Below are 24,822 nucleotides of genomic sequence, written 5' to 3'. Positions count from 1 at the left end.
TACTCAAGCACAGAACTGCCTAAAATTTCTGATCTACAAAACTTTTGTTTCACTGCTTTTGCATTTAAGTTACATTAAACTACAAAAACCCGTCTTCAATTTTCCCCCATAAACAGCATCACACTTGCCCTTGGGATCCTTCTAGAAGTTCAGACAGACACATTCAAGTAAATGGAGCCGAGCTACAATACCATACACAGACCATGCAACCTCATTTTCTAATGTAACAGACTTCTATATACACAATGAAAACCATTTCAATGTTTTTATCATTTCACTTTCCATTTTAGAAAATTTCTGTATACTAACCTTTAGTGGCACAACATAATTGTTTCCTAATCCTGATGTGCAGCTGTGATATTTTGATAATGGATCAAGAGATTCGGGTTTCTGACTAAAAAGCCAAAGCTAAAATAAATAAATGAACACTTAAAATACTTCTTAAATTCATACAACATGACTTTCCGTTTTCTACAGTTTCCTATTCAGTATTGTCAAGCTTAATTGGAAATATCAAAAGCCTTCACAAGTGTTACTGAATGTGTTTACACACCCCATCTGCTACAGACATTTCTGCACCAAAAACAGTGTCTCTAGGCAGGAGAAGAGCTGCATAAAATAGTCACCTTTGTTTATGGGCGCTTTTGGAGGTTTTTTTCTTCCCATTCTTTTGAATGGAAAAAATGCTGCAAAAACGCTAAAGGAATTGACATACTGTATATTTTAAACTGCAAGGAAAAAATAATCAGCCTGTGGATGACATTTCAGAAATCTCATTCACTTTGCTGGTACAGTAAAAATGTAGCGTTTCATGGCAAAAATGTGTCGTGTTCTCAGGAAGGATAAACCAAGATGATGAAATCTGGACTCTTTGCATGCATAATGGAGGGAAAGAAATAACAATTTGATCAATACAGGTCTTTGATGTGGGGGTAGGGGGGCGGTGGGGGTAGGGGATAAGACATAGCTAGCAGCTAGCATCCCAAAAAGAAGTATAAAAACTGAAGTGTGGCACAGAGAGGGGAAAAGTAAGAAAAGACCTTCATGGAAGGTTCACTGGAGCGGAGGGGGAGTATTCAGGATGTAATCTCTAAAGGAGCACATCCCTGGGTAAGGAGTCCAGGAAACAAGGATGAGGCACTATCAAATACCAGAGAGAGGACGTTCCAAAGAGATAGCAGGACCAAACCATGATGGCACAATGAGGAGGCACAAAGAGAGATACCAATAACTCAACAAACTAATGGCAAGCAGAGTGTGAAGGGTTCTTTTTTTTATAATTATGACATTGTGGAAACATCTGGAAGCTTAACTACTAGTGATGAGCGAATGTGCTCGCCACTAGTGATGAGCGAGCATACTCGCAAGTACTCGGTACTCGCCCGAGCATCTCCGTACTCGAGGTTCTCGGAGCTCGCCGAGTACTTGCGAGATGCTCGGAGCTCGCCGAGTATTTGCGAGATGCTAGGGTGGCTGCTCGGGTCCCCTCTCTGCATGTTTGGCGCTCTAAAGAGCGCTAATCAACATGCAGGGATTACCTGTCACTCATTGTAATGCCGCAGCAATGGTGGTTGTGGCATTACAGTGACTGGCTGGCCGCACATAGTCATCAGGTCTATATCAGACATGGCACAGTCATGCTTGTCACAGTCACTCCGGAATCAGGCAGAGTAGGGAGAGGTGCTGCTGCGTCAGGGAGAGATTTGCTTGGTATTAGGTAGTGTGGGGAGAAAAACCGTACATTACACATATCCATCTTAACAAACAGTCCTTCTGAGGACTAATCCATCTGCAGAGATATCAGGCAGGCAGGGTATATAGGAAGGCAGTGTATATAGCAGACTGCAGTGCATATAGCACAAGAGGTTCCATTCCAGTTCTGCCTTCTGCTGCTGTTAGATTTTTCTATACAAAGGCCCAGGTCTCAGGGGACAGGAATACTTTTTTTTTTATCTTAATCCTCATTATTTGCATAAAAAGCAATCCAGAGAACACCGTTTTTCTGCGCCATTTGCTTGTTGGCACTGCAGAATACAGCCAGGTCCTTTCCATATTACAGCGCTAGAAATCCAGCTAAACATCTAAAACGGTGTTTTCTCAGTCACACGGAACACATACACGTTGTCAGAAAATACTGCCATTTCTGGCCTCCATTAAAAATTTCTTTCAGTGTGTGAGTGAAGCAATTCACACCAGTTTGATGTTCAAACTAGCTACCTACAGGCCAGGTATTTAAAACTCTGTTTTCTCCGTCACACGGATCACATATAAGTTCACTCCAAACTCAGTCATTTGTAATGAGCGTGGAAGATACTGTCCTCAATTTAAAATGGGCAAGGCACGTGGCAAGGGACGGGGAACTAGACGTGATGGTGTTGGTGCATGCAGACGCTGAGGACAAGGCCGTGGGTAAGCTGAAATAGTGCCACAACAAACAGCCACATCTTCTCACCCGACCTTCCTGTCCCAATTCCTTGGGGACTGCAGCACACCACTACTGAACCCAGAGCAGTGTCAAAAGGTTGTTGGTTGGATAGCGCATAATGATTCCAGTCAATTAGCCACCACCACCACCCTGTCTTCCACACGTTCAAGTCTCAGTAGCCGTGAGTCTGGACCACATATTGCTCACCCTGATCCTCCTTCGTCCCACCATGCAGAGTCCCCGGAGACAACTGATCTCACACTTTGACACCCGGAAGAGCTGTTCACTTTTCCATTTATAGAATTGGGCCTCTAGCCCGGTCCACTTGAAGCGGGGCAAGAGGAGATCGCATTTAGCGATGGCCAAATATTTGAGCAGCCATGGTCACACGAAGGTGACGGTTGGAAAGTGTCACAAGAGGTGGACGATGATGAGACACAATTGCCAGAAACTGAGGAGGATGACTAGGGTGCGGAAGTGGAAGACGAGTTGGTGGATGATATAGTAACTGTCCCAACCTGGCAGCAGGACATGCAGAGCGAGGAGAGCAGCACACAGGGGGAGGGAGGCAGAGCACCCCAACAGGCAAGAAGAAGGAGTGTGGTGGCCACAGACAGAAGGAAGGCAACCATTCCCCGTAGCACCAACACGAAGGAAGTTGCCAGTACAACTATTAGGTCTTCCCGAGTCTGGTTGTTTTTTAAAGACTCTGCCGATAACCCCAAAAAGGCCACTTGCACCACCAGCCAGGCCAGCATCAGCAGAGGTGGCAAAACGACCAGCCTGACCACCACCAGCATGATCAGGCTCATGGCAGCAAAACACCCGACTTTGTGGGCCGAACCACAGGGTCCAGAAACAGTGTCTGCGGGTGGCACCATTGCTTCTTCCGCTGTCGTGCATGCAAGCCAATCCCCTGTCCATGGTACATGCGAAGATGCCTCTTGCCCTACATCTGTCGTTGCACACTCTCAAGTAGCAGCATCAGGAAGCATGTCCACGTCATTGTCCCAGTGCAGCGTTCAGGTGTCCATACCCCAGTCCATGGAACGCAAGCGCAAATACGCAGCCAACGCCCCACAGGACACACTACTAAATTCTCACATTTCACGACTGCTTGTGCTCGAAATGTTGCCTTTTAGGCTCATGGAGACTGAAGCATTCCGCAACCTGATGGCGGCGGCAGTCCCTCGGTACTCGGTCCCCAACCGCCACTATTTCTTCCGGTGTGCCGTCCCCGCATTACACAAGCACGTGTCCCACAACATTAGCCGTGCCCTCCACAGCGCAGTTACCGGTAAAGTCCACCTAACCACGGACACGTGGACAAGTGCTTGTGGGCAAGGACGGTACATCTCGCTGACGGCACACTGGGTTAACATAGTGGAAGCCGGGACCCAGTCGGACCTTGGGACAGAACACGTCCTCCCGACGCCAAGGACTGCGGGCCCTAGGTCAATCAGGGTTGCCCCCACGGTCTACAGATCCTGCACCTCCTCCTTCTCAGCCTCCATCTCCGAAATGACCACATCAGTCACAAGCAGGAAGCACTGAAGCACAGCCTCGGCCAAGCGGCAACAGGCTGTGCTGAAGCGAATATGCTTAGGTGACAAACCGCACAATGCTGAAGAGCTGTGGGCAGCTCTGAAAGAGCAGGCAGATCTGTGTCTCACACCGCTGAACCTACAGCCAGGCATGGTCGTGTGTGACAATGGCCAGAACCTGGTGGCGGCTCTGAGGTGAGGCGAGCTCACACACGTACCATGCCTGGCCCATGTGCTTAACCTTGTGGTTCAGCGGTTTCTCAAATCCTAACCGGAGCTGCTTGTTAAAGTACGCTGCCTGTGTGCCCATTTTAGAAAGTCACCTACAGCTACGCCCTTGCCGTGTTTCAGCAGTGTTTGCAGCTTCCGGCTCACAGACTGGTGTGTGATGTCCACACACGTTTGAACTCTACACTGCAGATGTTGGGAAGGATTGGCGAGCAGAAGAGGGCAGTTGTTGAGTACTAGCATCAACAAGGCCGTCGGTATTCAGTTCAGACTCCACAAATAAGATCTCAGGAGTGGACATGGATGTCAGACATATGTACCATCCTCCAAAACTTTGAGGACTCCACAAAGATGGCGAGTGGCGATGACGCCATAATTACCATCACAATCCCGCTTCTCTGTCTTCTGAAATGCTCTCTGCTCACAATCAAAGAGGATGCATTGCAGGCGGAGCAAGGAACCATACAGGGTGATTACACACAGCCCAGCCTCATCTCATCCCAACGTGGATTGGGTGACAAAGAGGAAGAGGAGGAAGAACAGGAGCTAGTTTCATTTAATATAGATGGTACTACCTGCACAGCTGTCATACCATCTGTTCAGCGTGGATGGCCAGAGGACAGAGAGGAGGAGGAGGAGAGCATAGTCAGTCATCCTCTTGGTGAGGACACGGAAGTCTTGCCTGTTAGTAGTCTGGCACGCATGGCTTAGTTTATGTTACACTGCCTTTACCATGACCCTCGCGTTCTCAAAATTTTGGGTGACATTCATTTCTGGTTGGTGACACTTCTAGATCCACGCTACAAGGAGAACTTTATATCTCTTATTCCTGAGGCGGACAGGTCTACAAAAATGGGGCTGTACCAGAAGGCCCTTGTTGCGGAACTATTAAAAAAATTCCCATCTGAAAGCGCTGGCGGCAGAGGTCACAGTTTGTTGGACAACCGAGGAGTACAGGCGAGAGACACACAAATCCAATCCAGCAGAGGCAGGGGAACACTGTCAAAGTTCTGGGAGAGTTTTCTCAGCCCCTCCCATCGCACAGGACCTGAGTCGTGGGTACTCTCACAAGGAGTGCAAAGTTTGGGAAGATGCTGAGGGAGTACCTTGCCGACCGTACCACCGTCCTCTGTGATTTCTCTGTGCCTTATAATTATTGGGTATCCAAGCTGGATACGTGGAATGAACTGGCTCTCTATGCCTTGGAGGTCCTGGGCTGCCCTGCCGCTAGTGTTTTATCAGAGCGGGTTTTTAGTGCTGCTGGTGGAATTATAACTGATAAGCACATCCGCCTGTCTACTGAAAGTGCCGACAGGCTGACTCTTATAAAAATGAACAAGGACTGGATTGGGCCAGACTTCTCAACACCACCGAATGATAGCAGCGTAACAAACTCAAATACAGTGTCTTTTCTTGGGAGGTGTATTCCCATGCACCTTTTCAAACCCAGGCATGAGTATACGCTTTCTGACTTTGGCTATTTGCTCTTGTCCTCCTCCTTTTCCTCACCCTCCACCACCATATCACCAAGGTGACCGTGGTCCGTGATGCAACACCCACATAATTTTTTTAAAGGGTGTTTATGATGCCCGTAAAAAATGTTTTTTTATACAGTATGTTCATGTATACCACCCAGGGGTAAATGTTTGTCAGCCCATACACTTAGTGCATGGGCATTACAAGTATAGGAGGCCCGCTCCTTTCTAATGGGAACATTTTTTTATGAGGCCCTCCTCCACGTCTCTTTCAAGGGGCATTGCAGTGCATCAAAATTTTTGGCAACCCTTGCATTCACTGCATGGGCAAACACAATGGGAGACCTACTTCCTAATAATGGGAACATTTTTTCATGAGGCCCTCTACGTTTCTTCCAAGGGGCATTGGAGTGCATCCAAATTTTCAAAGTGGTATTGGGGTGCGTCCAAATTTTGGGCAGCCCTGGAACTCACTGCATACACAACAACAGTATAGGAGACCCACTCTTTAGTAATGGGAACAATAAAACACAGCCGGCTGATGGCTCTCTAAGAATAGTGAGGGTCGACTGCTGGCCCTTTAAGAATAGTAAAGGCCACCTGATGGCCCTATAAAAATAGGCTTTGTGACTTTCAGAGTCCCTCCTTCATAAATGAAACCGATGTGTCTGATGATGTGTCACACACCACATGGCCAGATAAGGTTGTAAAATGTTAAAATGACATTTCCTGGTGAATGCATTTGTCATGGTTGAAAGCCATGCAAAAGTGAAAAAACGCATCAAAAACGCTACCTGTGAACATAACCCAAGGTGTGGAGGAGCATTTTTGTTTTTGGTTATTTATTTTGCTTTATATACAAGTCATTACCCTGGAAAGGATGTTCCTTAACATATTTCCCAGGAAAATCCATTTTGGTTTTGTTTTGGTATGTTTTATTGTGAGTCCGTAAAAGTGGCATAATACCTCTGACAACGTTGTTGACAGCAGTGACCTGGGAGTCATAAATGCTTGGAGGGGTCTTCCCCATGCTGTTCCCATGTCATTTGAGCACTGTTCCCATCAATTTGGGCAATTTTAGGCCCTATGCAGACAGCTGGGGGGAGCCGCCTGAAAAATGCTTGAGTTTCCCATAGACTTACATTGGGCTCGTTGCTCGGGTCGAGCACCCGAGTATTCCAATGTGCTCGACCCGAGCATCGCGCACCCTAGCATTTTAGTGCTCGCTCATCACTACTCGCCACTACTTGGTACTCGCCAGAGCATTACAGTGCTCGACAAACTCGGCGAGTATTCCTGGCTTGCTTGGGCAAGAGCTCGGGTCCCCGCACTGCATGTTTGGCGCTCTTTAGAGAGCCAGTGAACATGCAGGGATTGCTTGCCACGCACTGTAATGCGGTAGCCATGTTTGTTGTGGCATTACAGTGATTGGCTGGCCGCATATTGTCATTGGGTCTATTTAAGACCCAGTGAGGCTAGGCTCATCACAGTCTTCCCCGGAAACAGGCAGAGCAGGGAGAGCTGCTGCCGAGTCAGGGAGAGATTTGCTTGTTTATTAGTTACATTTATCTATATATCCAGCTGAACTAGCAGTCCTTCTGAGGACTAATCCAGCTGCATATATTCAGTGGTGCTAGCAGGAGTTAGGCAGGCAGGGTTTGTGGCAGACAGTGTATACAGCACAAGAGGGTCCATTGCACGTTCTGTTACAGATCTATGTAGACATGGCCCCAGATATCAGGGGCCAGGTCTAATTTTTTATTTTATCATAATCCTGATTATTTGCTTACACAGCAATCCAGAGTACATCATTTTTCTGCTCCATTTGCTTGTTAGCAACACAGAATACAGCCAGATCTTTTCCATATTACAGCGATAAAAATCCAGAAATTTGTGGTATAAAATATTGACCTCCATTTACAGTTTGTTGCAGTGTGTCAGTGAAGCTATTCACACGTGCTCTCTGTGAATAGGAAACTACAGGGCCGCAATTTAAAACCGTGGTTGTCTGTCAGACTTATCACATAACTGAGGTCCAAATTTAGCCATTTATAGTGAATGTGGAAAATACTGTCCTCCATTTAAAATGGGCAAGGCACGTGGAAACATTAAGGGAACTGGAAGTGATCGTGAGGATTCATGCAGAGGCCGAGGCAGTAGTCAAGCTGAAATTGTGCCACAACAAACACCCACATCTTGTCGCGCGACCTTCCTGTCCCAATTACGAGGGGACCGCAGAACACCACTATTGAATCCAGAGCAGTGTCAAAAGGTTGTTGGTTGGATAGCAGATAATGCTTTTAGCCAATTTGTCTTCCACACAGTCAAGTCTCAGTATCCGTGAGTCCTCATATTCCTCACCCTAATACTCCTTCCTCCCACCATTCCAAGTGCCCAGAGACAACTGATCCCACATTTATAGATTTGGGCCTCTTGTCTGGCCAGCTTCAAGCAGGGCAAGAGGAGAATGCGCCCAAATATTTCAGCAGCCATGGTCACATGAAGGTGACAGTGGGAAAGTGCAATTACTGTTGCAAGAGGTGGATGATGATGATGAGACAATTGCCAGAAAGTCAGGAGGAGGACCAGGGTGCGGAAGTGGAAGACGAGGTGGTGGACGATATAGTTACGGACCCAACCTGGCAGGGGGATATGCAGAGCGAGGACAGCAGCACAAAGGGGGAGGGAAGCGTAGCACCACAACAGGCAGCAAGAAGCAGTGTGTTGGCCACAGACACAACGCGGGCAAGCGTTCCCCGTAACACCAACACGACGGAAGTTGCCAGTACAACTGCTAGGTCTTCCAGAGTATGGTCCTTCTTTAAAGACTCTGCCGATAACCCCAAAAAGGCCATTTGCTCCATCTGCCAGGCCAGCATCAGCAGGGGTAGCAAAACTACCAGCCTGACCACCACCAGCATGATCAGGCACATGACAGCAAAGCACCCAACTAGGTGGGCAGAACACCAGGGTCCAGAAACACTGTCTGCGGCTGACACCACTGCTTCTTCCGCTGTTGTGAGTGCATGCCAATCCCCTATCCATGGCACAAAGAAGATGCCTCAAGCTCTGCACCTGTCATTGCAGACTCTCAAATAGCACCATCAGCAACCACGTCCTTGTCTCCACGCAGCGTTCAGTTGTCCCTACCCCAGTCCTTGGAACGCAAGCGCAAATAAGCAGCCAATGCCCCACAGGCCACACTACTTATTGCACACATTTCGTGAATGCTTGCGCTCTAAATGTTGCCTTATAGGCTCGTGGAGATGGAAGCTTTCCGCAACCTGATGGCGGTGGCCGTCCCTCGGTACACGGTCCCAGCTGCCACTATTTCTCCCGGTGTGCCATCCCCACATTACACAAACAAGAATTCCACAACTTTAGCCGTGCCCTCAACAACGCAATTACTGGGAAAGTCCACCTAACCACGAACACATGGACAAGTGCTTGTGGGCAGGGACGGTACATCTTACTGACTGCACACTGGGTTAATATAGTGGAAGCCGGGACCCAGTAGGACCTCGAGACTTTTAGCTGAGATAAATCTGTGCTAAAGTAAATTTATCACTTAAACATGAGCCAGGTATGAGGCAGTCAGGAGTCGGCGTAGGTGTCATAGAAATTGTGGAGTCTGTGTCAGAGGTCTGGCTTACCGACTCCACAGCTCTGATTGCAAGCGGAGGACGATGAGATGGAGCAAGGAACCATACAGGGTGATTACATACAGCCCAGCCTCATCTCATCCCAATGTGAATTGGGTGATAATGAGGAAGAGAAGGAGGAGGAGGAGGAATAGGAGCTACTTTTCTGCGCTATAGACAGTACTACCTGCACAGCTGTCATACCGTCTGTACAGCGTGGATGACATGAGGAGAGAGAGGAGGAAAAATAACAGAAGCTAGTTTCCTGTGCTATAGATGGTACTACCTGCACAGCTGTCATACCATCTGTTTAGCGTGATTGGCCTGAGGAGAGGGAGGAGGAGAATGATGAGGACGAGAGCACAGTCAGTCATCCTCTTAGTGAGGACATGGAAGTCTGGCTTGTTAGCAGTCTGGCACACATGGCTGAGTTTAAGTTATGCTGCCTTTCCCGTGACCATCGCGTTTTCCAAATTTTGGGTTACACTCATTTCTAGTTGGGGATACTTCTAGACCCACGCTACAAGGAGAACTTTATAGCTCTTATTCCCCTGGCAGACAGGTGTCCTAAAATGGGGAGTACGAAAAGGCACTTGTTGCGGAATTATTGAAAAAATTCCCTTCTAAAAACGCTGGCGGCAGAGGTCACAGTTTGTTGGACAACCGAGGAGTACAGGCGAGAGACACACAAATCCAATCCAGCAGAGGCAGGGGAACACTGTCAAAGTTCTGGGACAGTTTTCTCAGACCCTACCATTGCACAAGCCCTGATGCACGGGGTAGTCTCACAAGGAGGGAAACGTTTGGGAAGACGCTGAAGGAGTGCCTTTCTGACCATACCAACGTACTATGTGATTCCTTTGTGCCTTATTATTATTGAATATCCAAGATGGACACGTGGCATGAACTGGCTCTCTATGCCTTGGAGGTCTTGGCCGGTCCTGGCCTGCCTTGCGGCTAGCATTTTTTCAGAGCAGGTTTTTAGTGCTGCCGGAGGAATTATAACTGAAAGGCGCATCCGTCTGTCAACTGAAAATGTTGACAGGCTGACTCTTATAAAAATGAACAAGAGCTGGATTGGGCCAGACATCTCAACACCACCTAATCATGGCAGCGTAACAAACTCAAATACAGTGTCTTTTTTTTGGGAGGTTTAATTCTATTCCCATGCACCTCTGTCTTCACATCCAGACATGGGTATACGCTTCCTGATTTCGTCTATTTGCTCTTGTCCTCCTCCACCACCATCATATCACCACCATATCTACGTCTCTTGCAAGGGGCATTTGAGTGCCTCCAAATTTTTGGTAACCGTTGCATTCACTGCATAGGCAAACAGTATGGGAGACCCACTTCCTAATAATGGGAACATTTTTTTCAAGAGGCCCTCCTCTACGTCTTTTCCAAGGGGCATTGGAGCGCGTCCAAGTTTTGGCAGCCGTTGTACTCACTGCATACCCTATAACTGGATAGCAGAACTGCTGCTTTCTAGGAATATGTCATTACCGAGGCCCACCTCTATGTGTCTTCAAATTGGTATTGGGTTTTTTTCCCCAAATTTTGGCAGCCCTTGCAGTCACAGCATGGGCATTACCACTATAGGAGACCCACTCCTTTATAATGGGAACATTATTTTTACTTAGGCCCTCCTGTATGTCTCTTCAAAGGGGTATTGGGGTGCGTTCAAATTTTTGGCAGCCCTTGCAGTCACTGCATATGCAATAACAGTATAGGAGACCCACTCGTTAATAATGGGAACAACAAAGCGTAGCTGGCTGATGGCTCTCTAACAATAGCGAGGGCCAACTGCTGGCCCTTTAAGAATAGTAAGGGCCGCCTGATGGCCCTATAAAAATAGGTTTTGTGACGCTCAGAGTCCCTCCTTCATAAATGAAACAGGATGTGTCTGATCATGTCTCACACACCACACGGCCAGATAAGGTAGTCAAATGTTAAAATTACATTTCCCGGTGAATGTATGCATTTTTCACCATTGAAAGCAATGCAAAAGTGCAAAAACACATCAAAAACGCTACGTGTAAACATAGCCCAAGGTGTGGAGGAACATTTTTGTTTTTGGATATTTATTTTGCCTTATATACAAGTCATTACCCTGGAAAGGATGCGCCTTAACATTTTTCCCAGGAAAATCCATTTTGGTTTAGTTTTTGTATGTTTTATTGTGAGTCCGTAAAAGTGAAGTAATACTCTTAAAACATTGTTGACAGCGATGACGTGGGAGTCAGAGATGCTTCCAGGGGTCTTCCCTATGAGGTTCCCATGTCATTTCAGCACTGTTAACATCGATTTGGGCAATTTTTAGGCCCTCTGCAGACCGCCTCTTATTTTGTTAAACTTTGATCCATGGCTCACAGGAGACTAATGCAAAGACTCCCTTTTCCAAAGAAATGGTCAGTTTCCTGCACTCTCTCTCTCTGTCAATCTTCAGTACATGCATCAGTCACTTGACTGTGACATGTAAGGTGTTAATTGAGTTGCTTAGGAGCATTGACAGAGTTTATTGCCTGCTGTGTGCTAGCAGCAGGGAGCGAGTGCTGTTAGGCATAGGGGGTCCAAAGTCACAATCCCAGGTGAAGATTCACTGCCCTTTCACATCCTAAAACAAAGTGGCACCTTTTCACTTTGGACATCCTGCCAAGTGCTACATTGAACCTGAGAGCATTTAGCCTTTTACTGTCTGACTGCAGGGTGTATTTTAGGGACTAGTGACACAGTTTCTTTGGCGATTGGTGACACTGTGTTGTGTACCTGGAGTATATGGGCTGTGTTGCAGTGTGATTTATACCCAATTTGCAGCTTGAGGTGTGGCCTGTGCTGCAGTGTGATATATACCCTATTTGCAGTGTGATTATACCCTATTTGCAGCCTGAGTTGTGGGCTGTGTTGCAGAGTAATCCTTTGTAGTTGCACTCAAAGTGGTCAGATGCTGAGAATTGTATACAATTGTGAATAATTGAATTATTCTCAATCAGGCTCAGACATTGGGAGTTCCATTTCTAGAATTAACTAAAAATGTTTAAAACTAAAATTATTGCATTCAAAAATACTTATCTTTATAAAAAAAATCAAAAAAAAACTTACCAATGCTTCAGCTCCATTATATGGTGAAATGGTGAAAGAGTTTATGAACATACGAATCTGAAGGATTAATTAAAAAAAAATACATAAATATATTAAATGAATAGTTGTTTTTCAGGTGTTCTACCTTACATACATATATAAATGTTATTCATTTTTTAAATGTTAATCATCATAAATGTAATAACTGCTTACTTATATTTATCATTTACAAGCATGCATTTATTACAATAACATTAGGAGATTAACTACAGGTTTTTGTTGTGTGATTAAAGGTGTTAAAGTATAACTGTCATTTTGCTCAAATATTAAATAAAAGCATGTACTTGTACTGTAGATATCACTCTAAGGAGTGTTGATTTGCAGCTCATACCTCCCCCCAGAGTGCCCCAAACTCATTACATTTCTAGTGGTGTGTGCACAACTGTACATGCTACCACTTACATATGGATGACTGACCCGACCTAAAAAACTGCTTCTCTGATAGCCTTACACAGGAATATGTGCCCACGATGCAGAAAAGCTCCAGATTTTTTCCTGAGCGTTTCTGCATCTCCGTGGCAGAAAAAACGCATGCGGATTTTACAAGCGTTTTTCTGCCAGGGACAAGCGGATGTCCCGTGTTTTTCACATGCGATTTCACATGCGGCTTGTCAAGCGCTTTCCCAAACGATTTTAGCATCACTTGGAAAAGTGTTTGACAACTTGGTCACACTATATAAATCCATGCAGCCGGCATGGATTTATATAGAGTGACCAAGTTAATAGTTAAAAAGAATGGTAAAAAATAAAAAATAAACATTATACTCACCTTCTGATGGCCCCCGGTCTCCTTAGCGATGCATCCTGGCTACCCAGCGGCTCGCAGTGGTCTAAAACAGGGTTCCCCAACTCCAGTCCTCAAGGCCCACCAACAGGTCATGTTTTCAGGATTTCCTTAGTATTGCACAGGTGATGGAATTATTGCCTGTGCAGGTGATGGAATTATCACCTGTGTAATACTAAGGAAATCCTGAAAACATGACCTGTTGGTGGGCCTTGAGGACTGGAGTTGGGGAACCCTGGTCTAAAAGAACCTTCCATGACGTCATTTAGTAATGTCGGCGGTCGCATGACCTGTCACATGGCTAAATGACGCCATGGAAGGTCCTTTTAGATCATCACGAGCCACCGGGGAGCCAGGACGCATCGTTAAGGAGACCGGGGGCCATCAGAAGGTGAGTATAATGTTTATTTTTTACTTTAAATTCTTTTTTTTACAGGTACTATGGTATCCAGGTCTGCAGGAGAGTCTCCTCTTTTCCAGACCCAGGTACCATCCCATCCGCACATTGAATCGCTTAATATCCGTATGTGCACATGTAGTGATGCGGATATTATGCGATTCAATGCAAGTCAATGGCGGCGAAAACGTTGCGATTACGCAAAATTAATGGTAGTGCTGCGGATTTTTCCGCAATGATAATCCGCAGCGGAAGTTTCTGCAGCATGTGCACAGCACATGCGGATTATCATTTGGGAACATTGCAGACCTTCTACCAAACGTTTTTAAGTGTTTCCACGCCGGAATTGCCGCTGCGGAAACGCTTAAAAAACGCATCGTGGGCACACAGCCCTACAGACAAGAAAACAAGAGCAGAAGGACAAAGATCTGCCCTCAGCTCAGTAATCTATCATGGCATGTTTGTTGCTAGAGACAGATTATACTTGAGAACAGGTAGTGGACATGAAAGGGAAAACGTCAGTATGATCTACCTCCCCTAAGCTGTGTACATTGTCACATATCACAATGCAAGAAACTGTACTAAGTAACTGCATTGCTTGCCCCTGATGACATTCTGTTTCAGGAGGGGCGGTCTATATTCATAATCTTTACTATTGTCCAGGATATAAAAACATACATAGTGTGGCTGCAACATTATGGTGTCTAAATGATGACATATCTCTCTGATAAAAGTTAGTGCAGATCAATTTACAAGACCCAGTCTAGCAGCCAGGTCAGTAATCTGTAGCCACTGGATGGAAGCTCTGAGAATGGCCTCCTACCTCCTAGCATATGTGGCTCTACTTTGGCGCAAAGTCACATTCACATCATGCTACAACGATGACATTGCACCAGGCTGGCTAATCACAAGAAGAGCTGCGGGTGCCAGGAGATATGAGGCAGTTCTCAGGACGACAGAATACTAACATGGCCACTGGACTGAGTCCTGCAAATCAATGCATATCAATTCTGTTAATTGAAATTCCGATACACAACCATCAACCCTGACATAAGGGTGTTTTCCATGACTATGCAGTAATGCAGAGTATCTTACCCTAGGCAAATAATCTATATCGCCAATTTTCATCCACCCACCCTGACCTTACTATGAAATAAAACTCCAAGTACATCACAGCCATAGGCAGATGCCTCATACAAGGTTCATGAAGAATAAGTACGTTAGAAGAATATAGGAATGTTGGACAGAAGAGAAACATTTTGTTGTAAATTACATTTACATTGTATGTATTGCATTACAGTTGTGGTATGGTTATAAAAGCCCCAAAGAAGAATAAATATGTACTTACCACCCACATAATTGGCTTGATTAACATCCAGAAGCAAGATGGCAAGATTCCATAGGTAAGATTTGTCATAACAAGACCTGGACATACCACGCTGGAATATAACCCCTGTATGTGAAAAATACATAATCTATCAATCTAGGTTCTCAAACCGTGGCACATATCATTTCTTTAGGAGGCAACTGTCAACATACTGTGCTCATAAAGAGGTTATCCCCCTTCAGAGAATGTTCTTCTAAGAAGTCATAATAAAAAAAAACAAGCCAAATATTATTTGCCCTTCCTGGGTCCAGCGCTAAGTCTTAGCCACTCTCCTAGTCTCCACTGCTTGTCTGCAATGCTGATGCCAGTGGACAGCGCTGTGGTCAGTCAATCACTGAGCTCAGAGGCTCTGTCCATGTAGATGGCACAAGCTGCAGATTTCACCGTTTGGCTGCAACACTATCAATATTAAGTCAGCATTGCCTACAAAATAAAGAGACATGGCCTGCTGGGGACACTCAGCACTGAACCCAGGAAAAGGGAATAACACTTTTTTTTTATGATTACAGCAACTTATAGAAAATGATGATTATTTCCGGTAATCAGATTTTCCAGAACCATGACAGCACCATGGAGAGAGGATCGGCCCCCAAGGACAGGAAACTCTACAGCTTTAAAAGGTTGAGCCCTCTAGTACGTTTCAGTGGTTTACAGAGCATGAGAGGAACTCCGTTCGGTTAGTTTAGTAGACATAAATATATACAAGTTTGGCAATACATGTTAAGCCCATGTTATACCACCATACCCCGTGCACAAATATATCCGTAATTTTTCCTTTTTTTGTGACACCCTGTGAGTCAAATCTAAGCAATCATCATTTTTCCCATTCCCCATGACAGCACCATGGAGAGAGATTACAGAGGAATCCCCAAATGAGGGACCATCGCTTGTAAGCCTTTCCTCTCAAAAGTAAGATCCTCAGCACCTAAATTCAACCTATAATGCTTGAAAAAAGTGGAGGGTGAAGACCATGTGGCTGCCCAACAGATTTCTTCCAGAGAAGAGTTAGCCCTCTCTGCCCAGGATGTAGAAACAGTCATTATGGAGTGTGCTTTTATGTTTCCAGGGGGAGGGGGTGGGGAACCTCCCGATGGGTCAGGACAGGGATTGCTTTGGCGTACACATCTGGCAATGGATACTTTGGACACTGCCTGGACTCTCGTGGGACCCTGAAAGAGAACAAACAGGAAGGTAGACTTTCTGAATTCTCTGGTTGACTCTAGATATTCTAAGAGGCATCTCCTACAATCTAGGGTGTGAAATTCTCTTTCCCCCTCATTTTTAAGGTTATCACAGAATGATGGCAAAACTATTTCCTGGGACATGTGAAAGGTTGTTACTACCTTAGAAAGAATGTTTGGTTCAGGAATCAGTATGACCCTATCCAGTAAGAATCGTTTAAAAGGCTGATTTACTGACAGGGTGTATAGTTCACCCACCCTTCTCGCCCTAGCTGATGTAAGGGCCACCAGAAGGGCAGTTTTCAGTGTCAAAATATTAAGTCGGACAGTCTAAGAGGTTCAATTGGAGATCTGGTTATTGCTTTAAAGACCAAGTTTAGTTCCCAAGGAAGGGCTCAGGGCTGAGGAGATATACCGGAGCGTCCGACCGCTTTAAAGAATCTAACTATTAAAGGGTGATCAGAAATTTTCTAGTCAAAAAGGGCCCTTAGCGCTGCAGCGTGGACTTTAAGGGTACTCTTTTTCAACCCATTCTCCTATCCTCTTTGTAAACACTCTAGAATACATACTCAGGGCACCTGGCTGTTTAAGTGGGTCTGACCCTGAAAAACTTAAGAACTTTTCCCATATTCTAGAATAAATATCAGTCGTGATTTTTTTCCTGGATTTCATGAGGGTGGAGATTACATTTTCTGAGCATCCTCTACCCGCTAGACGTTTCCGCTCAAACGCCATGCCATCAAATAGAGACCCCCAAAGTTGGGATGTAGTATGGGTCCCTGGGATCTCCGGAAGTATCAATGGGTCTCCCACAGCCAATCAGCGTAGCCAGGTGAACCAAGTTCTCCTGGACCAGAAGGGAGCTATTAATATCACTTCGGCTTAGTCTGTCCGAATTTTCCTTCAAATTGTCGGAATTAATGAGATTGGGGTTTCCACCAGGGATTGACAATTTTCTGGAATACCCCCGGGTTTAAATACCACTCAATCTGGTCTATCAGGAGACGACTGAGGCGATCTGCCTCAGAGTACTCGTCTCCTTTTAGATAACTTCGTTATTATCTTACTTGCTTCTGTCATGAGATCTCTTGACCTTGTGCTTCCCTGTTTGTATACGTATGCCACCGCTGTTTAGCTGTTCGACAGAATTTTCACATGGTGGCCCCTCATGACCGGTAGGATTTCTAGTAGAGCCAGCCTGATAGCTCCTTCCTGCTGAAAGATGAATCTAATAGCTTTTCGATTTTGAGACCATCCACCTTGAAGGATTTTTCCCTCCGTGTGTGTGCTCCTCAGCCAAAAGGACCTGCATCTGTGGTGACTAATTTTGGATTCCGGATCTCCCATTGGGCTGTCAGAGATTTCTTTCGTATTGCCACACCTTAAGGATTCTTTTGTGCCTCTTGAAATAATCCTTTTGTCAAGGTTTCCTTCGGATTTTTCTCCTACTTTCAGAATTTCCCACTGAAGTTTCCTGAAGTGGGACTGTCACGGCAGAGATGCAAGAAGTCAAGGTCCCCAGGATGGACATAGCCCTTCTTGGGGTGGTCACCAGGTTTTTGATGAATTCGGACAACAATCTACACACCTTTAATTTTTCTTCCGGAAGGAAAGAAGTTCGACTTTTTGAATTTAACAAAATCCCCAAGAATATTTGCATCTGTTCTAGCATTACTTTTTTTTTTTTTTTAAGTTTATTATCTACCCCAGAGCACACAGTATGTCCCTGACTTGATTAACTGCTTGTTCACACTCTGCTTCCGATTTCACTACAATCAGGAAGTCATCTAAGGGATGAATAAAATGTTCTCTCTTGTGAGCTGACATTTCTACCACTATGTTTGTAAATGTCCTTGGGGCCATAGGTAGGCCAAATGGGAGGACCTTAAATTGTGTGTTAAGCATCCCTGAATGTGGACTGCTACTCTGATGTACTTTTGCTGGTTTTGATAAATAGGCACATGGTAATAGGCGTCTCTGAGGTCTAAAGTGGCCATAAAACATACTGGAAATAACAGTTTTACTGTTGACTCAATCATTTCCATTTTGAAGTGTTTGGGAACCAGATTAGATTTATAATTGTCCTGAAAGGTTGGTCTGGTTATTGTTCTTAGAAAGAGGAGACTGTAGAACCCTTTCCCTTCTCTGCCTTTTGGTACGCAGATCAGTGCCTCTACCTCCCTTCTCTAGGGCTCTTTGATTTGCCCCTGAGCACTGACCTCTCAATCACATATTTCTAGGGGGAAAGTAAGAAATTCTAGTATTCTCATATCCATGGGCTTAGGGAAATCCTTTCCCAGGCAGGAAGAAACTGTCTCAGCCTTTCACTTACCTGGGCTCTGGGCTTTAGAGAATTTAGTTAAAAACTGTCCCCTTGCAAGGTCTTTCCTTCATTCCTGGACCCCTTCCATTTTGTGTCCCTTTGCCTGGGAATCATCCCTTGTGAGTTCTTTCTTGATGTACGAAAAGGTCTTTTGAATTTTTGGGTGCCAGTTTAGGGGAAACGGAACCTTTCCTTTGAGTTTACGGCCTTATCCAGAATCTCGTCCAATAATGACCTGAAGAGATATTCACCCTCAAAGGGAATGTCACAGAGCCTAGACTTAAGAGTGGAAGTCTCCAGTCAAACTTTTTTAGCCAAAGGGCCCTTCTCGCTGAATTTGAGAAGGCATAGGCACGCACCATTATCTGGACAGAGTCCGCCGAGGCGTCTGCCAGGAAATCTGCAGCTTCTGCCACGTTTGGAAGACTGCAAAACAGTTGATCCTTTGACCATTTGTTTCTAATCTGTTCTTGTAATTGGCTAAGCTACACATTCAGGGATCTCACCATACATGTGGCTGCTATATTTGGTTTAAAGGCTGCTGCCCCAGATTATCAGGCTTTCTACAGAAAGCTTTCTGCTTTTCTATCATGTGGGTCCTTTAGAAGCCTTGCATCGTCAAGCGGGAGCGCCGTATTACAGAGCACCTTGCATACCGCGACGTCTATCTTGCGTGGTTATAGGAAGTTTCGCCCCCAGCAATTTGCCCCCCAGCAGTTCGCCCCATCATTCGCCCCCAGGTACATTTCGCCCCCACACAATTGGGCGAACTGCTGGGGGCGAAACATCCGGGGGTGAACTGGGGGTGATATGTGCGGGGGTGAAATGTGCGGGGGCAAAACATCCTGGGGGCCAAATGCTGGGGACGAAATGTGCGGGGGCCAAATGTACTCGGGGGCGAAACATCCAATTTCCATCTTGCGTAATCCTGTCCCAGATTTCTGAATTTTCTATTTCGAAAGGGTACTTCCTTACAATCTCCTTCAGGATAAAAGTCTTCTTGTCGGACTTCTTCCACTCTTTTAGAATTAGTGAGGCTATGTTTTTATAGACAAGGAAACATTTATGCTTTCTGACCTCCAGTCCCCCGATCCTGCATGGATCTTGGCTCCTTAACCTTCTCTATCTTCATTGTTGCCCTAACTGCCTTCACCAGTTTGCTGGCATCTTCTGCCGGAAAACCAGATGGATTTCTGCTACGGTTGGAAGAGAAGGATGATGATGATGAGGCATCTGTATATAGTAAACGCCTAACTCTCCATCTTCTATTTCTTCCTCTGAAATAGAGTTTACGCTAGTCAATCTTGCAGAGGTGCTGGCTTTAATCCCCTTTAAAGATTTTTTCATTTCCACCCTGATCATGGTTTTCATATTTTCCATGAGGGAAGGGGACTCTTCTGTCAGGGTTCTTTCAATGTATTCTTCATACAGTCTCTTAGGGTATGTGCCCATGATCCAGAACCGCCTGTGGCCCAGGCGGTGAGCAGCCACGAAGCTTCCGCCCTCATTTATGCAAATGAGCACCGCAATTTTATTTTATTTTTTCACATGAGGACTTTACTCATTGATGTTAATTTATGGGGAAAGTCCACATACGGACCCGCAAGACAAACTGACATGCTGCTGGTCTGAAAGACGCGCCTCATGTCAGTTTCCATGGGTGATCCACAGGTGCAGAGATGCATAGTGGACATGGAATTTCTAGAAATCTCATCCACTATGCTGTAACATCGGGTCGCTGTGAGTTTGACGCTGCATAAACACATCGCTTCAAAATCGCATCAGCTCCTGATCGTGGGCACCTAACCTTAGCGTAGGTGGCCGCTAATCTACCCTTGGATGAAGCACATTTCTTGTGCTTAGTTTTAGATTGCGCTTTCCTAGGCCTGTCCTATAAAACAAATAAAAATACAGGCATGTAGGACAATTTTATCCAGGGAATAACCCTGACTCACTCCACCTAACGTAGGACTACCAAGGTCGGAGAGATGGCTTCTGTAGGTTCTCTAGGCTGACTGTTGTCCTCCATCTGGAATACCTCCCGCAGCATGGTCTTGAGGTGGAGGGAAGTTTTTATTCTCCACATATTACCACATCCGCCCCGGATCAAGTTAGGGGTAGGGAATGCGCTCCTATCCCGCCCTTTTCCTCTGGATCCTGCCGCTGCTATTCCAGGCCATGCCCCTGAAAGAATCCCAGCTTCATTTCGGGACGCACCTCGCCATACCAGGCCGTGCCCCTGGAAGCACCGTGCCACCAGCAGTGATGTCAGACGCTCTGCTAGCTTCTGGGAAAGCACTGGAGAGATGTAGGGTCTCCTTCAAGGATAGGAAACCACTGAAATGTACTAGAAGGTTCCACCTTTTAAATCTGTAGGGTTTTCAGTTCTTGGGAGGGCGGATCCTCTCTCTCCATGGTGCTGTTGTGTGGAATGGAAAAAAAGGTTTTCTGAAAGGGAATATCAAATTTTCAGCCCCACTCTAGTTGCACTAGCACCATGTAATGGCTTTTGAACGCTGACAGATTGCTGTGCGTTTCTGAAGTCACTTTTCTCAACACAACAGAGCCTCATTCTGAAGACTTACATTTTTACATTAAGACTTAAGATTTTTAACCCTCCGTCACATACAATATCGGTTCTAACGAGTTCACATACAATGTGACTGTCAGGCGCAGGCTAGAAAAATACCTATAATATCTAATGTTTGCAATTTCAGTGCTCTAAAAGTGATCAGTGACCTTCATAGGAATGTAATAAAAGAGACTACACATAATCAGGTGCAAAAAAAAACCATTTACTTAACATAAAACTAATAACTCTGAAATACAAACATTTCAAAACTCCCGCCAAATAGTCCCCAGTTCGACTCTGTCAAAAAACTACAAAGAAAATTTATGGAAACAAACTTAATTTTAAGGTACCTTAAGTACTATTAAACACATATTCAATGAGAATTAGATCCTGAAGTTTCCCCAGAAAAATTACACTTGCAGAGCAAAGAGCAAGAATTACACATCATTTTTGCATGTGTCAGGCAGATTGCATTATGACATTTGTGACATTCATAATTAGAAAGCCTTCTGATTCCGCTTTCCATGGTGCAGGTGGTGCATCTCCTTCTTTTGGGAGGTGGTGCAGGTGGTGAATTTTCACTATCATCTTCTGGGCGGAATCTTTTGAGCTGAACTTGAAGGCGAGAGGGGATACCGATTGTTTTCATACTTCTCCTGTGTAGCTCTCCAAGCACTAGTTCATGGGCCAATTTTTTCAGATAGAATCATCTACGGAGTGGTTCAAGCTTGTTTTCAAGGTAAATGACTTGTGAATTTATACCACCCAAATTCAACATAGCAAAAAATATGACCATTGGCCAGTGTTTGGTGTTTCTGCTGACGTTGAAAGTTGAGCACATCTGATCAGCTGTATCAACACCCCCTTTGGTTGCATTACAAAATGTAATTATCTCCGGGTTTTTTTGTGCCTCAGTCCCAGGATCGATGGCATCATCATCATGAAGTGTTGATAGAAGTACAATTTTTTTTGCTTGTGGTACATAGGAAACCAAAACCTTTCCATTATGGAATGCAAACATACTGCTGTACTATTGTCTCCCTTTCACACTTACGAACTGTGTAGGCAATTCTTTTTTATTACAGTTCCGACATATGAAAGCTTCTGCATTTTCAGATAATCAATCAGATCACAATTTGAAAACCAATTGTCAGCTGTTATATTGCGACCCGATCCAAATAAGGGCTCAGCCAGTCTTTTTACAACATCACTGGGTTTGTTGCTGACACAGTAAGGACCTTCTGGTTGTTTTCCTGCATAAACTTCCAGGTTGTAAGTGTAGGTCTTACTGGCATCAACAAGGGCATACATTTTTATTCCATATTTGTTAGGCTTTGAAGGAATATATTGACGAAAGGCACATTTACCACGAAAACCAGGGAGCATTTCGTCAATAGTGAGATTCTCCCCAGGGCAATAGCTTTTTTTACAGTTTTCAACAAATTTTTGGAATATATCATGAATTGGGGCAAGTCGGTCATGTGTTTTACGTTCGGTTCGGGTAGTTCTGTCGTCAAACCGAAGGCAACGAATTAGAAGCTTGAATCTGTTTATGGACATAAGACCAAATTTTTCAACTCCATCCCCATCTTTACTCCAAAGTTCCTCCAAACTTTGTCTATTTGCCCTATAAGCTCCTGCAAGGTATAATAATCCCAAAAAAGCACGCAGTTCTATTTCATCTGTGGCCTTGATGGTTCTGTTGCAGATGAACTTGTCCTTTATAATGTCTATATATTGGTTGGTATATGTGACAATATAGTCCAGAATGTCATCTGTGAATAAACTATTCCAGCATTCAACTGCAGTTTTTGCATTACTTGCAGTTCCTATAACTGCAGGAAGGTGAGTAATAATGTTTTGAGGTTCCCTACGTTTTTTCTGGAGTGGCTTCTTGTTCCATTGTTTTTTTTTATCTTTTCCCATATAATAAGATTCTACATCTTCATCCTCATCACTGTCACCATCTTGCTCTGTTTCAGAATCCACTTCACATACTTTCACCTCATCATGAGAATCAATCTCACTTTCCTCTCCTAAATCCTCATTCAGTGTGGGGTCTGCATCATCTAACAGCATGTTTGTTACTTCCTCAACATCAAGGTTTTTTGATAAATTGTACATTTTCCTCTCCATTTCAGCAGATAATCTGAAGCAAGAGATGGAATATGTGTTAGGGAACTACTGTATATGCCTGAGCAGCACACTTTCTTTTTTAATCTGCCTTATTTCTATGAAATATCCTCACACTTTGTGCTATGCATTCATAAAACAAGCTAAATAAACAATTGTGATGAATAAAAACATAAAATACCAACCTTATTGAGTGTGACGTGTTCACATACAATGAGCCTGAGAGATTAGCGCAGTTATATCTGTCCTCCTGATGCTCTGCAATCCAACTGTGGTATGAGGTTTCACAGAGCTGCTAGAGACAGGAGACTACCTGGAGGGAGGGGATTTCCTCACAATCTGGTGAGGAAGGAGAAATGAAAGTAAAAGAGATGTGCCTTTCAGGCCTATTGTATGTGACGGAGGGTTAAAAAAAAGCGAGCTCCTCTTCACACAGCAATCACTGTATAGTTTGACAGGTCACAACTAACAGTCACGTGGCGCTGGAGTGGAGCCGAAAACAGTTGAAGACGGCTGCTGGTGAGTATGAAACTACACCCATTACACGCACTTATGTGAAAAGTAATAGAAATAAAAGTACAAGTCACTAGATTGACAACTCAACTTTAGTGACCAGCGCCAGACAGCTGCTGCCAAGACAAATACAATTTTGGGATGCATTAAAAAAGGCACAGATGTACAGAGCAAAACTATGTTCTTGTCATGAGCAAGTCACTAGTGTGGCCACACTTAGAATACTGTGTACAATTTTCTCCTAAAGGTTATGAATAAAGAAGAATCACTTCGAAACACGACAACCAGGACTTTGAAATATTTCCTTTGAGACTTTCTCCTCGAATTATACATTTATCCATTTTAAATAATGTGGATTTTCCTTTGAATCAGGTTTTCACTGGTGGATTACTAATGGGATAAAGTTTGCATTTTCCTGAAGTGCTGGATTAACTCTCTTTTTTGTGGACGGTCTTTCTTTGGATTTTGGATCCTGTGCATTTGTGGACGGGTGAGCTGACCTGATGACATCTTTTGTGTTACTGTGTACAATTTTTTTTACCAGTGTATAACAAAGATGTAGCTGAACTAGATCGGGCACAGAGAAGAGCAACCGAGGTTAAGGGACTGGGATGGACTGCAATACCAAAATAGGTTATTAAACCTGGGGTTGTTCAGCTTGGAAAAACTAAGGCTTACGGGTGATCTTATCATAATGTACAAATATATGAAGGAACAGTACAGAGATCTTTCAAATGAACATTTTACACTTAGGCCTGCAGTGGGGATAAGGGGACTTCTTCAAAATCTAGAGGAAAGAAGGTTTAATCATAATCACAAACACAGATTCTTTACTGTAAGTGAATCAGTGAGACTGGACCTCTCTGGCACATAAGGCTATAAAGGTTCATTCAGTACAAAATTACAAGGAGGACTGGATGCCTTTCTGGAAAAATATTACAGGTTAGGGGTATTCAATTCTGTGATTTGACGTTTATTCAGGGAAGGTGTGAAGGAATTTTTCACCTAATACGGGGCAACTAGAATCTGCCTCATGGGGTTTTTCCCATCCTCTGGATCAACATTACATTTTATGCTG

General features: G+C 44.6%; 1 protein-coding gene across 4 annotated transcripts in view; it reads right to left on the bottom strand.

The window, feature by feature from the left end:
• Positions 1-24,822, bottom strand: part of HSD17B7 (hydroxysteroid 17-beta dehydrogenase 7) — a 116,037-nt gene that overhangs the window by 36,191 nt on the left and 55,024 nt on the right. Inside the window, exons 6-8 of one of the 4 annotated variants that reach the window (XM_073643026.1) lie at positions 14,984-15,088; positions 12,416-12,472; positions 310-408 (exon numbers count right to left, since the gene is read on the bottom strand). In XM_073643026.1, the coding sequence (XP_073499127.1) occupies positions 310-408; positions 12,416-12,472; positions 14,984-15,088 (261 nt within the window). Of the gene's footprint in view, positions 1-309; positions 409-12,415; positions 12,473-14,983; positions 15,089-21,374; positions 23,248-23,416; positions 23,566-24,822 lie in introns of those variants that run through there. The other 3 variants (XM_073643027.1, XM_073643025.1, XM_073643028.1) reach the window with 3 other exon arrangements.

This window comes from Phyllobates terribilis, unplaced genomic scaffold, assembly GCF_046119375.1.
Source record: "Phyllobates terribilis strain yellow unplaced genomic scaffold, ASM4611937v1 Scaffold_8__6_contigs__length_399053987, whole genome shotgun sequence".
Classification (NCBI taxonomy): domain Eukaryota; kingdom Metazoa; phylum Chordata; class Amphibia; order Anura; family Dendrobatidae; genus Phyllobates; species Phyllobates terribilis.
The sequence above is the reverse complement of the archived record's forward strand: the minus strand, read 5'-3'. Positions and strand labels throughout refer to the sequence as shown.